The 17,828-nt window shown below is 35.1% G+C and overlaps 1 protein-coding gene across 1 annotated transcript in view; it reads right to left on the bottom strand.

Moving 5' to 3' along the window:
• The window catches only part of LOC111147752 (triadin), a 296,121-nt gene that overhangs the window by 110,881 nt on the left and 167,412 nt on the right, over positions 1–17,828 (bottom strand). Inside the window, 2 exon segments of the mRNA XM_022503974.1 lie at positions 7,580–7,609; positions 12,614–12,667. Coding sequence (XP_022359682.1) covers positions 7,580–7,609; positions 12,614–12,667 — 84 coding nt within the window.

Here is a 17,828-nt window from a genome sequence, read left to right on the forward strand (position 1 = left end):
TTTTTCTCTAATAGGGATATGTTTCATGTGTAAGGGAAAAACAAACCTTATTTTGAAAAATAATAAGTCCTTGGAACAAAAAGTTTACTTATTTACTAAATATCTATTAAATATTATTGTGTCCCCCATGGCACAGTAAAAAGAATATTAAACCAGATTTCTTTTAATATCCTTTCTTCCCTCTCAAAAAATATTTTTCTTGATATTTAGTTTCTCATCTGGAACTATAACTGAGTAGGCTAAATTTGCCATCTAAATGTGCTTTGCAAGCAATTTTTCATTCATTTCCTTCATGAGTAATTACCCTAAACAGATAAGCAAATAATTCAAATATATAGAAAAATATTACATAGAACAATTTCATATAAGAATATGACAAATATCCTGTTATTAATATGCCTAATAATTAACAATGCAGACCCGGATTCTTATAACACAATAGCTGCAACGATGAAGTGCAAAGTTCAATGATCTTTGTAAGTTCTCCATTCATTTGGCTCCAGTAGCTGGAGTAGGATTTCTGCTTGCCCAGAAGGTCATGTGACTCCCACTGAGTCTAGTGTACAGACAATATGGAAAACACAGGAAGATCATGAGGAACACATGGTCATTTAGGAGTAGAGCTGAAAATAAAGCTTGGAAAGACTGATGAGACAGACAGGATAAAATGTAGCGGGTAAGAAGACTATTTCCACCCCCACACCTCTATTCTCTGATGAGATGCTGGTGTGGGGTCAATAAGGAAAGCTGAATACAATATGTGTATCTGTGAAATGTCTGTTGTTTTAATTTGCTTTCCTTCTCCCTCATAGTAAGAATTGGTAATACAGGAGTCCCTGAGTGGCACAGTCAGTTAAGTGTCTGCCTTTGGCTCAGGTCATGATCCCAGAGTCCTGGTACTGAGTCCTACATGGGGCTCCTTGCTCAGCGGGGACCCTTCTTTCCTTCTCCTTCTGCCTCTGCCCGCCTCTGCCCCTGCTTGTGCTCTCTCAATCTCTCTCTGTCAAATAAATAAAATAGTTAAAGGAAAAAAAAAAAAGAATTGGTAATATAATGTACCAGGTATCAATTACATTGAAATCACAGAATAAAAAATGTGAAGTACAGGATCAGGTAAAGTATAGAGCTTATTGAGATAAAATAAACCATTTCATTAAGAAGAAATGTAAAAGAATAATATGCCATGATCTCACCAAGTAGGTTTTAAAAGTTCAATACATGTTTTCTAAAAATGGAAGCTCTAATGCAATTAACTTAAAATGTCATTATAAAATCATTTCTTTGGTTTGGAGTCAACAGAGCAGCAGACTTACACAAGTAAAATACCTGCACAACAAAAAATATAATGCTTAGAACTGAAAGATCACATACTGACCCTGAAAAGCTATTAGTACAGCCATTAATACTCCGGCTATTAAACTTCATTATACCCTCTCAGCACTCTTCTGAAATGGTTTAAAAATATTATAAAGGCTTACTCGGTGAATATACTTCCCTAAAGACCATATGCCCAATAATGTGAACAACACTCTTTTATTAAGAACACTGAAGCTCATAGCAGATGTGATTTAAAAGAAGTGATGTGTTCGCAATCTGTTCAACTCCTCATTCACTCATCTTTGGCAATGCACAGTAGTTTCCCTCATCCAAGGGGGATATATTCCAAGACCCCCCAATGGATGCCTAAAACCAAATCCTGTATATACTATGTTTTTTCCTATACATACATACCTATGGTAAAGTTTAATTTATAAATTAGGAACAGAAAAGATTAGTAATAACAAATAATAATAAAATAGAAAAAATATAATATACTGTAGTAAATGTCATGTGACTGTGACCTCTCTCAAAATATCTTACTGTACTGTATTCACCCTTCTTGTGATGATGTGAAATGATAAAATGCCTGTCTGATGAGATAAAGTGAGAGGACTGATGTAAACATTAGGACTATGTTAGGCTACTATAGACCTTCTAACCATGTGTCAGAAGAAGGGCCATTGGCTCCCAGGTGGTGGTTGACCTCAGGTCACTGAAGCTACCAAAAATGAAACTGTGAATAAAGAGGGACTACTGTATCAAGTATGGTCTATTATAGTTGTAAGTGATGCCAGATAATAATGAAATACCAGTTGTATGGAAGGAAAAATTAACTCTCTTGTAGTCTGGTAATGCAGATGATAAATTACTCCATTTCCTTTGGATAACTTGTCCCATTGACATCTTTATTCAGTTACAATAACAGATACTTTGCTTTGTTTTTCAATGTAATTTCTCTTCAGATCTCAGTTCTGAAGCCCTAATTCACACATGCATTCAACTTACTTGTTCTTGTTCTAGCTATAGTAAATGATAAATCTAATTTGGCTCGTTCTCAATGGAACTGTATCCTTCAGAAGATAAACTGTGTTGGAAAACTCAAAGGTTTTCTAGCTCCCAGGACTTCATATGTGAAGTTAAGATAAATGAATGGGATCTACCTAGATCTGCTAGGCAACTCAAGTGGCAGCTAGTGATCAAAATACACCTATGACGAAATTGTCAGTATTTGGCTGTGATTTCTTAGACCTAAAAAGCTCACTGGAATATAACCTCCAATAATAATTTAAAAAAATTCTTCCTTGCCTGGGATGTGGAAAATTGAGTACCTACTCACATTTCTTGTAGATATTATATTGATCTTAAGAGTCTTAGATATTATTGATTCATTCACAGAATAAATATTTGTTAAGCAATGTGCAAACTAAGGAAATGTGTTAGTCCCAATAGGGGATCAAACGGAATTAGACATGGTCCCTTTAATCAAAAGTTTTAAAATCAATTAGAGTAGGATGAAAATGAATACCAATAATAGAAGTACAACGTGGCAAAAAATAAACAATGGTACAGAGGTACAGATAAATTCTGATGGGAGATTATAAATGAAAAAGAAAGTATACTTAATTGAGAAGGTCAGGCAGAGGTCTTAGGGGAAGGAGAACTTTCCCTGAGAGCTAAAAACATTGAATATTCATAGAAGGAAAAGGAAAGGGTAAGTTCTATTATGATGATAGCAGGAACAAAGGCAAGACAGCAAGTTGTATGCGTAAAATCGAGGATGGCTTGATATGGATGAAGTATGTGATACATACAGGAAGGAAGTGGGTAGAAGTATAAGGTAATGGCTCCACTGTGCTATCATGGTGGTCCAGCACATATCCATATAGGCCCTGCAGGGACCAAGTTTTAAACCATAGATAATGTGAGTCTCAGTAGAATGCCTTTTGATCCTTCTGGAACATAGGAGGCCAGGAAGCTGTCATGAGACAGCTTCTTATCACCTCCTGAGTTTTCCCACCTAGAACACTTTGAGATAGAGTTTCAGACCAGGAAACCATTTGGCTGTAGTCTAGAATTGGCTCCTCAATACTGAGATGTCCCTAACGTGTGTTGCATTACCTGGCCTCACCTCTTTGGGTGTCACTGTTTTTTGGTGTGTAGGATCAGAACCACAATGTGTTGACACCTTCAGCTTCCCTTGCTTTTACTGACCACGGAAGTAATGAATTGTCTCTATCTCAAAAGAACTCGTATCTTGACTGGTAGAACTATTCAGGCCTTGGCTTTGTCTTTGCCCAGATCCCTAGATGTGCATATGACAAGAGGTCAGGAAACAGACTGTGGGGGCTTGGATTATAGACTAAGGCCTGTAGACTATATTCTGTGGCTGGTGTGGAGCCGCCGAATATTTTAAATAGGTAACAACATGAAAAGTTTTATGAAGTCAGTTCAATATTTTGAAGGACACTATATAGAGAAAACATTATAGGCAGGATTACTATTTAGGTTACAGACTCTCAAACTTTTTCATTTCAGGCATCCTTTAAATTCTTTACAATTTTAAAAGACCCTGAACAGCTTTTATTTATGTAGTTTCTAGCCATTGATGTTTATAATTTTAAAAATTAAAGTTGAGGGGCGCCTGGGTGGCTCAGTGGGTTAAAGCCTCTGCCTTCAGCTTGGGTCATGATCCTAGGGTCCTGGGATCGAGCCCCGCATCAGGCTCTCTGCTCGGCAGGGAGCCTGCTTTCCCCTCTCCCTCTCTCTCTCTCTGCCTGCCTCTCTGCCTACTTGTGATCTCTGTCTGTCAAATAAATAAATAAAATCTTTAAAAATAAATAAATAAATAAAAATTAAAGTTGAGGACAATTTAAAATATAAATTTGTTTATGCATTTATTTAAAAAAGAATAAACCTGTTACATGTTAACACAAGTAATAAATTTTTATGACAAATATATTTTCCAGTACAGAAAAAATGCTGAGATGAGTGACTTTGTGAATCTCATTAATGTCTAGCTTAATGAGAAGACAGTTGGATTTGCATATCTGCTTAAGTATTCAGTCTGTTGCAATATTGCAAATTATGTAGCCTCTGGAAAACTCCAGTGCACACTCATGGGAGGATGACAATGAACCAAGCAAACGATGACTTCATATTTTAACAAAAATAGTTTTGACCTTGAAGAACCACTGACAGGGTCTCAGAGACCCCCAGGAGTCCTTGACCACATTTTGAGGACGTCTGATTTCAGAGATCCTTGCCCTGGTTCACATGAGAAGTTAGAAAACTGATGTGAGGACTCAAATAACAATGTGAGGTGAGAGCTAGAAGACCTGGAGCTGTGAATGGAGATTAGCCTTTCTAATTATTTTAGGAAAGATTAAACAAAAGAGAGTTCAGCCAAATTAAAAATTCTAGAAGACTAAATGCCAGGGGCAAGGGAGAAACAGAGGTTGAAGCTTACGCCAGAATTTGTGTCTCTGTGTCTACAAAGAGAGTGGGGGCAATTACATAAGAAGAAATAGAGAATAAGCACATTTTACAGAGAAAAATACAATTAGATGGGACTTTGGCTTTGAAACTAATGGAATGTAAGAAAGAATGTGTGTTAACAGAAGATGAGTAAAGTGTCTATGAGGGGGAGAAAGAGAGGAATACAGGGGAAATTTCAGTAGAAAATGGCTTATAGAAAGACCCCAGTTGAATATTCAAAAATGTCGCTCCACTTAAGCTAAGATATGGTTGCTCTGATGCCAAAACTCCAAAGAACGGTAAAATTGATGAGCAGAGTTCAGTGGAGCCAAAGGTCTCTCTTGTTAAGGTTTCTAAGAAAGACCTGATGGTACACGTGGGATAAGATTTTAACATGAAAAGCAAATCTTCAGAGTTCATTATTCAAGAAGTTCCTTGCCCCTGGTGCACAGATCATCTTTGATAATTTGGTATGTACTTCTGTTTCTGCATTTTAAAATTCACTAACAAAAGAACTTCCCAGGGCTTTCTCATTAGCCTTCAAGCCCTCCTGATTTTCTTCTTCTCTAGGAAAGTTGTCAACCATTAGTATCTTTGAACTATACCCCAAGAGTTTGAATGTGAATAGAAATAAACTTTGTATAAAAGAAAATGTTGAAAATCCAAATTGTATCTGGTAATTTGTATTAAACATGCCCATTTGAATAGACATATTTGTAATAGAGGCAGGAAGCCTCTGTGAAAAAGATTTCTATAATCTTACTAAGATTATAAAAAATGAGAAATAAGAACCAAGACTGTTATGTCCATATACCTCTCTGATCTGCTTAACAGGATAAAGGGAAATAGAAAGTCATGAAACAAAATCAAATGACTGCCTAGAATAGCTGGACATTGAGTCTGCTCTCTTTTATACACTGGAAACGATGAAAATTATTCTAGATAGCTGCATTTTTTTTCTTAAACAGCATAATCTTCGCAATTACAAAATTTTTTCCAAAAAAGAGATAAAAGATAATCAGCAAAGCTCTTTGGGAATAATTAATAACAATAATAATACATAGGGGTATGTTTTATATATTTTACAGCTGGTGGTGGACATTGGATCCCTTGACTTTCTATGGCAAAGCTCTGCCCAACCTCTCCAACCCCTTCCAAATATTACATATTGATTATAAACAATTTCTCAAAAAAAGAAAAAGAAAATGAGGCATCTAATCCAGGAAAAATAGAACAAAAAACCCTGGAAGACTAGCAATGAGGAAAAAAAAAAAAAAAACAACAGATATAAAGCTTACAGCGATGCAGTTTGTACTTTGACTATTGTTTCATAGACCCAAAAGTCTTTTAATACTTTAGTTTGAATACTAATGAATGGAAAAATAACTCTGACACTAACGTGTCTTAGTTGGCTTTATTATGATATCATGGTTTTGTTCCCTCTGAACAAATAATGACCAACAGAAATATTTTTTTCTGCCTCCTATTTGTGGACTCTTAGATTCCTGGTTAATAGAAGCAGAATGTGACTCTCAAGCTGCTATGATAATATAAGGTTCTGATGATATTAAATAAAAAATATAACTCTTTTTTCTATTTTTCTCAGATTATATGAACACTAATTAGAATATTATTGTCATTTTCAAAGTTAGAAATGATTGCTTACATCTTCATACTATTTTTACTAAGAAAATAAGCTAGATTAATAAATAGTAGTGTTATCTAGACCCTGTCTAAGTATTGTCAGGGTACATAAGAAACATTTGTCTAGATAGAATCACAGTGACTAAGATGGCCTTAGTATTCCCCCTACCTTGCCTAAATTTTAGGCAGATATCCTCCTGATTAAGGCTCTCAACCCCTCCTGTATTAGTACATTTACTTTAGAAAACTTGCAACTGTAAATTCTTTCTCTGTTCTTTTGAAGTATAAATCTGCTACAATCAGAAATATCTTCCTAAGGACCTAGGAGGCATCCTTTTGAAATGTAATCATCAAAGGATACAGTGCTTCTATATCCTGGTCTCTATGGGAGAGTAGGAGCCTAACTTCAAAAAGCAGCAATTAGTAAACACAAATGGCTTAATCACAATGACCACCACCTCATACCCCAACTGCCTAACGTCCTCCAGTACATTTCCACTAGCTCACCTTGGAGCTTTAAAATTCTCAGGTTTTCTGTTTATTGCTGCTGGATTTTAACTTCTATTGCAATGGACTCAAGTCCTATTGTAATCATCTTCAATAAAGTCTTCCTTACCTGTTAAATTCCACTGGGTCCAAGTTTTTACTCTATCCAAAAGTCCAAGATTTTACTCTATCTTAAGACTCTATCTTATCTTTATCTTAAGACATTCTGAGAAAAGGTGGTGGTGTGCAGGGGATGAACTATGGTTTATTTGCTATTTGCAACTTAATAGAACAAAGTAGCATCAGTTGCTGGTCAGTGTCAGAGACATAAGTAGTTAATAGAGTAAAATAGTCTGTATTTTTCACACTTTTAAAATTTGATAAAACTTTTAATGGAATGGAAGTTCTGAGATTTTGTGAGGTTATGTTTTATCCCCTATATCTTAAGAAAGATGAGATTTAAAATTGTTTTTTAAAACGCAGCGTACCCTTTTATATGAAGTAAGGCAGAAAAATACATTCATGAGAAATGTCTGCATAATACACATCCAGTTATCCAAAGGAAACATAGGTGAGAAGGCAAGCAAAACCCAATTCTGGATTTTGGTAAATTGTTTACACAAAAGGCGTAGTGGGATTTTTGCATTAAACATACCTTCCTTCTTTTCATCTTTTTTAGATGCTGCTGAAATAAAATAAATAAAATAGTGTTAAAACATACTAAGTGATCATTCTTCAGAATATTCCTGGGAATATGAGACTGTATTCCATGTATTCATAAACTGAGTGGTTATCTATGCACAAATTAATCCAATTAATCTATCCAACTTCTGCAATAGGAGAATAACCTGAAAATATTATTTTATGCAAAGGTTTTTAAAAGAACTCAGATATAAGCATAAAGCAAAAAAAAAAGAATTAAAAATATATTGTTCCATAGACAAGAAGTCAAATAGATAAGTACAGTATGTGTTTAGTATAAGTTTATTTTAGGTTTGAAACTGTTACATCTGAGAAAACCACAACCACTTCTAGAAGAATATACTAGATCTATGCCAAAAATGGAGGTGATATTTCATAAATTATCTGTGTCTAGCTACTAAGAAATTATATACCAGTTTATTATATGCATTAATATTAGTAGTATTTAAAATGTCCCATTTCAGCAAGGGGCAATGACAAGTCCACCCTACTTTTAGTAAATGTACACCATCTTTACACAGAGAAAAGGCACAGCACACTTCAATCACTTTTGAATTCTGACTTTCTCTGTGGTAGAACTCATCTAATCCTGGATCATGAATCTTAATCCGGATACAATTGGTAACTAATGTGTGTTACCAGAAATGACTGGGGAAGGTACTTAGTCATTTTGGGATTGCTCCTAACAAGATGACCCTTGGTTCTGTATAATGTTCCTTCAAGAGCCAAACCCACTCCAAGAAGCCTTAGGCCACATAAATGGAATCAAAGATTCAGGTAACCCTGCCTGAGTGAATTATAATTTGTTGAACCTCCTAGACCCAACATCTAGGACTACTTCTGGTGTTCAATCTGTTCTACTATTACGAAGGCATTTTTGTGTGCATCTTCTCACTGGGGCTTCACCTAGATCCACCTAAGTTCTTAATGGCTACAGAAAATTCACTGCCTAGATGACCCTTCATCTGCTCAACATAAACCTGCCCAACAATGAATTCTCACCTCCTCCCTTAAGCTAGTTCCTTTCCATGGGACTTATTTTTGACAATTATAATCATCTTATTCACCCAGGCCCAAAAGATCAGTACCATTTTTAATTTTTCCTTTGTTTTATTCTGTATATTCTATCAAATACTATTTCTTCAAAATGTCCATATTAGTTGCATTTTTCCCAAGTCATCGGCACCATCACACTTGTCTCATATCTTGATAGTGATAATATTCTTTACTAATTATCAGCAACTTAATTTTTTTAAGCCATCTACACTAGTAATGCTATTTTTCTCTGCCAGTTTATTTTTTAATAATGCTCCAAGCCCAAGTGAATTCATCCTTCATCCATGAGGAATCCCTCAACCCCCAACTCTTACTAAAAATCACTTTGTCTTAACTAGTATGACATTTATTATCTCTACAATTCAATTCAGTACTACATGATATTCTATTTATGTTATTATTTAAATTTCTTATGTCTCTAAATTGTAATCTGTAGCATAGAGTCATTTATTTCATACTCCTCTTTATCTCTAAACTTTGTTAAAATTTTTAAATGTACTCCCAAAGAAAGTGTGCTAAATTTTCATAATAGAGTTAAATATGTACACATTTACACACACCTTATATAAAACTAGATTTTAGCTATTTCCTCTGTCATAAAAGTAAAATAAATAAATAAATAAATGAACAGATATATTCTGGTCTTTCATCACACTGCAAGTATCATTATCAATTTTGTTATTTTACACCCCAAAATATCAGCCTTTGTTACGGCAATACTGCTGATGATGTCAAGCTCTGTCTCCTAATGAAGTACAGGCAAATATTAATTATTTCTTTGCATTATTTAATTATGTGGCTGTGCTATTATAAAACCTAAGAAAGATCAATGGATTTGCACAGCACAAGTGACATTTATCCCTGCCGGGTATCCCTGCTTCGATGTGTCATTGCCATTTTAGTGAACAGCCCCAAAATCTTGCCTTGTATACTCTGTTTAACTCTCGGGTATTAATGACTCGATAATAAATCTTTTTTTTTTAAGATTTTATTTATTAATTTGACAAACAGAGATCACAAGTAGGCAGAGAAGCAGGCAGAGAGAGAGGAGGAAGCAACTCCCTGCTGAGCAGAGAACCCGATGCGAGGCTCGATCCCAGGACCCTCGGATCATGACCTGAGCCAAAGACAGAGGCTTTAACCCACTGAGCCACCCAGGCGCCCCACAATAATAAATCTTTGATTCCAAAAGAGTATTTTCTGAACCCACCTTGTCCAGCCTAGTTGGAATGTAAAAATGAAGAGCCCGTGGCTCCAAGCTCAAATTTAAAGCAAGTTTCCGGATACCTATGCAATTTCCTCCCCTTGAATTCCTCTGATATGACACTGAAGTAACATTAAACTCCTCTGTCAAGTCGTAGTTCCACAGCCACTAAAGCTCTCAGAAGCCTCAATCAAAGCAGAAGTGTCTTAGGGCAAGTGTGTCTTTTTTATGAGAACATGTATACATTAACCACAGTGATTCTTTGAACTTGTAGCCATTTGTTTGAGGAAATGACTCCAAGCTGCATTTTCATGAATAAAACCCCAAAAGTGATAATAATATTTGTTCTGCCTTTCTACATCCCATAATATTGGTTATACCCTTCTAAAGAAGAATCTGTTTCCTTGAACAACCTGATGATTAAATGAAAAGTAAAAATTGGAATCACATCTCCTAATTATCCTAGTATATGCATTGCTTATAAATGGCATCATTTGGGTCAAATGGAAGGCAGTCAACCCATTTTACCAATATTTAATATGATGATTCTGCACATGGTTGAGTCCAGGTTAAATGCAAACATGTTCTATGTTATATGCTGAGGAGTCTGCTACAAGGGTTTTCTGGGGGCACCTGGGTGGCTCAGTGGGTTAAAGCCTCTGCCTTCGGCTCCGGTCATGGTCCCAGGGTCCTGGGATGGAGCCCCAAATCGGGCTCTCTGCTCAGCAGGGAGCCTGCTTCCTCCTCTCTCTCTCTGCCCGCCTCTCTGCCTACTTATGATCTCTATCTGTCAAATAAATAAATAAAATCTTAAAAAAAAAAAGGGTTTTCTGCCCAGTAACAAATATAACACCATCTAAATGTATGTCCTTTATTGCTAGATATTGTATAATATAGCATGAGAAAGAAAGCAAGATTCTATTAGGGGAGGAGTTGGGGGCAGTGGGTTAAATAGGTGACGGGGATTAGGAGTGCACCCATTGGATGAGCACTGAATATTGTATGGAAGTGTTGAATCACTATATTGTTCACTTGAAACTAATATAACACTAACACCGTATGTTAGCTAACTGGAATTAAAATAAAAACCTAGGGGTGCCTGGGTGGCTCAGTGGGTTAAGCCTCTGCCTTCGACTCGGGTGATGATCTCAGGGTCCTGGGATCCAGCCCCACATCGGGCTCTCTGCTCAGCGAGGAGCCTGCTTCCCCCTCTCTCTCTGCCTGCCTCTCTGCCTACTTGTGATCTCTGCCTGTCAAATGAATGAATAAAATCTTAAAAAATAAATAAATAAAAACCTAAAAACCTGAAAAAATATTTCCTCTATTAAATATTTTACCTTTTATTGCTCAAGTGTGATCTTTTGTAAAGTTTTCATAGATGACAAAAGTCAGAACACTTCTGTCCTTCCCTTATGCTTTCATCAAGTTACTTTTCATGATTTAAAAATAAAGGTCAGATGAATCATATTCCATTCTGTTCACTTAGAGACACACAGGAGTTAGCATAGCTTTCTCAAAGGACGTGATTTCAGATGCTGCTCTCCCTGTTTGTGCTCTCTGTCAAAATAAATAAAATCTTTAAAAAAATTAAAAAGTAAAAATAAAAAATAACTTCATAGGACAATTATTTTAAAGAAGTACTTTTCCCAAACTGATGATTTAAAGAATCAATATTTTGGGGTGCCTGGGTAGCCCAGTCAGTGAAGCATCCAACTCTTGGTTTCAGCTCAGGTCATGATCTCAGGGTCCTGGGATCGCGCCTTGAGTTGGGCTCCATGCTTGGCAGGGAGTCTGCTTGAGTTTCTCTCTCTCTCTCTCCCTTTACCCCTCCTCCCTGCTCTCCTTCTCTAAAATAAATTTTAAAAAATAAATGAAGATAAAGAATTGATTATATATTTTGATTGATTATGTATATTTAAAGATAAATATTGATTATATATTTTTCTAAAGCTCTCTTAAAGGACACCACTTTTGATGGCCCAAAGATATTAATAATTGTTGAAACTGATTTTCTCAGATGGCTTATACAAACTAGGGTGATTTGTCTGTAGTTATATCTGGAACCCAATTTCTGGAGTCTTTTTTTTTTTTTAAGATTTTATTTATTTATTTGACAAAGAGAGATCACAAGTAGGCAGAGAGGCAGGCAGAACGGCAGGAGAAAGCAGGCTCCTTGCTGAGCAGGGAGTTTGATATGGGGCTCAATCCCGGGACCCTGAGACCATGACCTGAGCCAAAGGCAGAGGCTTAATCCACTGAGCCACCCAGGCACCCCAGTTTCTGCAGTCTTAATATAGATGAAGTAATATGAATTTATTACCGTTCTGACTGACTTTTCTAATACGACACAAATTACAAGTTATAACTGAAAATATTGGGAAAATCTTATATTATTTATATATCTGTATCAATCTTTCTATCTGTCATCTATCAATCTATCAATCTATCTTTTTGTTTTGGTTTGGTTTTTGGGTTGTTTTTTTGTTTTTAGAAATGTAAGTTAAGATTCAATGACTGAAACTTGGAGTCAAAATACTAATTCCTGGGTCCTTCATGTTTCCTCCAACTACTAAAAAATAAATACTCGAAACATGTATTGTAATACAACAATATTTTCTATAATAACCCAGCAGATGGTGCTATTCTGCAATAAACAGCTTTTGCTTTTGTCAATAAAGTGCTATGCACTTTTCTTTAAAAAATGAAACAGAATGTTTAATTGTTTACCTTGTGCTGCAACTATTATAGTCCCTTGTTTGGTTTCAGGAGCTTTCCCTGGATCTTACAAAGAAAAAAGATAAATAAATTACCATGAAGTGCCAGATCAGAAATATATTTAATCCCCCCCAAAAGGGAGAGATTAGAAAATCAAAAACAAACATAAAAAACATCTTCCTTGGCACTCAGAATTTTTGTTAAGAAATGTGCACAATTGTTAGGGGGATCACTAAGACATTAGGTTTATTTGAGACAAAAAAAAAAAAAATTCTCAAAACTGCTTGCCTTACTGTTAACTGACCATGGAGCACTTTGCATTTGTTGGGTACCTGAGTTTGAAAATCTCAGATTTCTTTGTGAATCATTTCTGTATTATCAGATTTTTGCAATGGATGGAGCATTAGACATAAATAAAGTGGCTCATAGAAGCTCATTGAGTGACTAACACGAGGTTAAAGCTTAGAGCAACCAATATCCAGCTCCAGTCTGTGACTCAAGATGCTATCCTTGGTCCTGGGAAGCAGTGTGTGTTGTGAGAGAATGAGAAAACTTCATTTTGAGTCTTTCTTCCTTGTTGTCTTAGGGTTTTTGTTTTTATTTTTTCAGAATTTTCTCTTTAAAGAAACAGGCTACAAAAACACAGACGATAAATATTTAAATGTATATTTAATTAATTAGCATGAAAAATAGAGGGGAAATAAAGATTTCAAAAAGCAATGCTTATTTCCCATTTCACTAAATAACAGTTCATGATTATCTTCAGTAAGCTTTCGATGATTAAATTATCACTTAATATGGGAAGGAAGATTTGGTCATTTGTTATAGATCTTGACCTTTATTCCTTCATTAATCACCTATTGGTTGTACCTATTTTGTGTCTACACTAAGCTATGTGTAAATGTAGTAGCTGAGATACACAGATTCTCAGTCTTTTGTTTAATTATCATCAAATGTTGGGCGCCTTTGTGGCTCAGTCCATTAAGGGTCTGCCTTTGGCCCAGGTCATGATCCCAGGGTTCTAGGATAGAGTCCTGCATTGGAGTTCCTGCTTCTCCTTCTGCCTCTGATGCTCCCCCTACTTGTGCTCTCTCATTCTCTCTGTTAAGTAAATAAATAAAATTCTTAAAAAATTATTATCAAATGTTGATTACACCTTATTTAATATTACATTTTTAGAGTTATAAAATAAGATTGCATCAGAATAACTTGCAAAGAATCAAAGTTTCCATGTTTTTTAGGTTTTGTTTCTAATTCATGCCTTACCTTTTATTGGTGAGATAATCATTCATTTATATCATAACAAAGATTATGATAATGCCAATTTTTCATTTTGTTTTTATAAAAGAAATATTATTTGATTTATGTGTGATTTTTATTATTACCCTATTTATTATTCAGAGAAAATATTTTTTTGTCAAAATTAAGTTGATTTTATTTTACCTATGATCTCTTTATTATTATTTTTTTTTTTTCTGGACGAAAAATCCATGCCAGGTTCATGCTAGTGTTATCTTTGTCACATCCAGAATAAACAGACTCAATAATTAGTCAAAATTTATATATTGAATTTTTAACTAATGTAGTTCTCAGTATTGCTCTAGGCCTATATTATATGACTACCATCTAGTAGTCACTTAATAAACATCGGTAAAGGAAAAATTAAATGAAAGGATGAAACGATAGGTCCAAAAGATCACCAGAAGTATCCTACATTGCTCTGGTGTTTCCTCAACATATAAGAGAGTTGTAAAATAGTTCCTGATTTTTAAAAAGAAGATTTTTTTTTTTTTAAATAGTACCTTAGAATTTTAACAATTGATTTTCCTATCTTCTCTTTCTTCTTTATGTTCTCTTAGATCATGGCTCCTAAAATGATCCCTCCACAATGAAGATTCTACCTCACCACCCGGTGTACCCAACTGTGAATTAGGGGAACTTTTCTTAGGACCTTATTACTTCTCCCATTGATCATTCAGTTACTCTGTCAGCTGCCTCCTTGCTCAATGATCAGGGGTCAGATCATGCCCCTAACTATTCAGCATTTTCCATTTGACTATCCTGACAGGTGACAGTCTTTTCTCTCAAGAGTTATACCTTCACTAACCCTACCCAGTATCTGTCTGGCTGTGTGCACGTTGAGTGGGCATGTTTTAAGGGTTTATAGGTTCTGGACTCTTTTTTCTGCTATGCCATAGCTCTCCATCCCTCCCCCTCTCCCAAATCCACCCATCCACTAATGCACAGTGATACATTCTAGATACTGTTCCCAGGTAAAATATGTTATATAAAGGGGTCATTCTACAGACAATGTCCACCGACAAAGGAATGACTTTAATGGAGCTAATTCTCAACTCTGTAGCAGTAAAATATTATTTGTCCTCCATAATTTCATTGTTCCCAAGATTTTATTTGATAATTTTTACAGTTGTATTTTTGACATGAAATACAATGATTTTAATAAAAATGCAGGATGATAAGAATATTCAACTAAAGATTAAGATAATTCTGAAATTAATAAATATTATTTTGGACTGCAAAATTAGAGACATGATGGGCTTACATTAATATGTCAGCATAATTTACTTGGGAATATGTTAGTAGAAAATTATCAGAGAAGTTAGTATCCTTAGGTTCCTAAAACATGTATTTATATAAATTGTCAAGAATCAGAGTAGCCAAATGGAAGAGTCTGAGTTACAAAACTGAAAAAATATTATGAGTCTGAAAATGTCTTGTCAAGAAATCTTTAAATATTCACTTAATATAAACTTTTCATCTATAGGACTCTGTTTATCCTGACTTCTTTTAATGTGAAGTGTAAATCCATTGTTTCAAGTGCAACTAGTATAAGTTTCACATAACCTTATTTTGTTAAGATTTTATTTTTAAGTAATCTCTATACCCAATGTATAGATCTCAAACTCGTGACCCTGAGATTGAGTCGCATGTTCTACCAACTGAGCCAGCCACATGTCCCTTGGCATAACTGTAACAGCAAATGGACTGCTACACTGAGTTAAGTGCTGGTCTTTGACTAACAGACAGTAGATGAAAAATAGTATTGTGGTGATCATACTTACATTTTAAATATTTTCTAAGCAATCCTCCAGTTCCCCCTCAAAATAAATAATTACTTTTATAATGTTTCTATTCTTTTTTTAAAAGAGATGTTACTTACTTATTTATTTGAGAGTGAGGGAGACAGAGAGAATGACTGGGGGGAGGGAGAAGCAGGCTCTCTGCTAAGCAGGGAGCCCAATGGAGCACTCTGTCCCAGGACCCTGGGATCAAGACCTGAGCTGAAGGCAGATGCTTATCCTACTGAGCCACCCAGGCACCCCTATTGTTTTTATTCTTCAAAGCAAGTTAGGGGGCGACTGGGTGGCTCAGTAGGTTAAGTGTTCCACTCTTGATTTCAGTTCCAGTGGTGATCTTGTGGTTGTGGGATCCAACTCCACAGTGCTCCGGGAAGCCACTTGTCCCTCTCTCTGCTGGTCCCTCTCTCTTTGCTCCCTCCTGTCTGAGTTCCCCTCCCCTTCATCTTGAGTGCCTGTGTTCTCTCTGTCTCTGTCTCTCTCTCTCTGCCTCTCTCTCCCAAAAATAAATTTTAAAAAATCTTAAAAAAAATAAAATAGGAAGTGATCATTTTCTCTTTCAAAAGTAACAATCAATAATCCCTAAGTAACATTTAAATCCCTTCACAAAACAGCAAAATAGAAAAGAAAGCTGAAAGAAAGAGAGGTGAGTAATCTGACAAAGGCAGGAGAATGAGTGGCAGCAGGTGGTAAAGTAGTTAATGGTTTCTGATGACTTAGTCTTCATCCTGGTCACTTCTCCATAACCAGCCCACTGGACTCAGCAATACAGATTTCTATTTCAGTGATTATATTTAAATTATTTACTCACAAAACTATAGCTTCCTACTAATCTGTAAATTCCCTGTGATTACTGTTTGAGTTATTTATTCAATTTCATAGCTTGAGCACCTAGCAAAATACTGGGAAAACTGAAAAACATGTAAGCAATTGATTGCATAAAAAATCCAATTATAAGAGTGTAAAAAAATCTAATTGACCATTTTGAAATGAGTCATTAAATTTAGGGCTTTGTTTCATTTTTAAGATGATAAAAACTAAGTCAAACTCTTTTTCTCTTTGATCATTTATCAAATGATATGTAGAAAGTGCTTTAATATTAAATTTCAGAACTTTATTTTTACTACATTATAGTGTGACCTTGGCTAAAATTTGGAATTTTTTAGAATTTCACTATTTCAAACAAATTTACAACAATTTGCATGGATTTGGAAATTTAAGAATTCTGTCTAAAATCATGACACGAATCAACATTTCTTTAGGACCCAATTACAAATCAATTTTCTTTCATTAGTTTTGTAAAAAAAGAAAAAGAAACAAGTCTCCAAAGCCATCTCATGTTAATTCTAGTAGTGGGAATCATTTAGATAGTTCTTAGGTGAGAAAACTGAACATAGAAAAGTTGAATACCTTTTCCACAAATCAGGAAAGAAGTAAATATTTACAGGTTCAGCAGCTAAACTTTGAACCTGCAATATGAAACCTTGATCCATTAAAATATTCACATTCTTTTTTTGACTAAGATACTAAACTCTAAAGTCAGATCATCCGGCAGTCTAATGAACTGCTAAATTAAGCCTTAAATCATTGTTTTCTATTCTTATAAAATCTAATTTACTATTTTTAGATGTAGATACTCCTGAAATAGAGAAAGGTTAACATTTAAGCCAAAAATTACTATATGCTTAAAAGGTCTTAAGCTAAGCCTCTTGTACTTCATAGCTCCAGGAAAGCATTTCAGAGGCATTGCTTCCTCTGTGTATGACAATTACTCTATTGAGATGAAATTAATCATGAAGCAGCCTTTGGCCATCCAGTCTGACCAAGGGGACTGAAGCCTGAAAGGAGGGCCTATTTGCTGCCAGATATGCAAATTGCAAAAGGTGCACAATGCAGAAACATGAATAATTTATCAAAATAATCTGTTATTGCTAGAGGTTAAAAATCTAAATAAAGTGGCAGCATCATTTACAATAGGTAGCATAATTTAGCTTCTCTTATTCCCCCAGGAAATTTTTGTTTCATCAAGCAATGTATTTTGTTTTAGAATCAAAGTAGTTTTTAACTTAATACCTTAGCATTACAGAGTTTAATTCAGAAAGAAAATGATTATTCAATGTCTGCTAAAA

This window comes from Enhydra lutris, unplaced genomic scaffold, assembly GCF_002288905.1.
Source record: "Enhydra lutris kenyoni isolate GAN:26980312 unplaced genomic scaffold, ASM228890v2 scaffoldscaffold17, whole genome shotgun sequence".
NCBI lineage: Eukaryota > Metazoa > Chordata > Mammalia > Carnivora > Mustelidae > Enhydra > Enhydra lutris.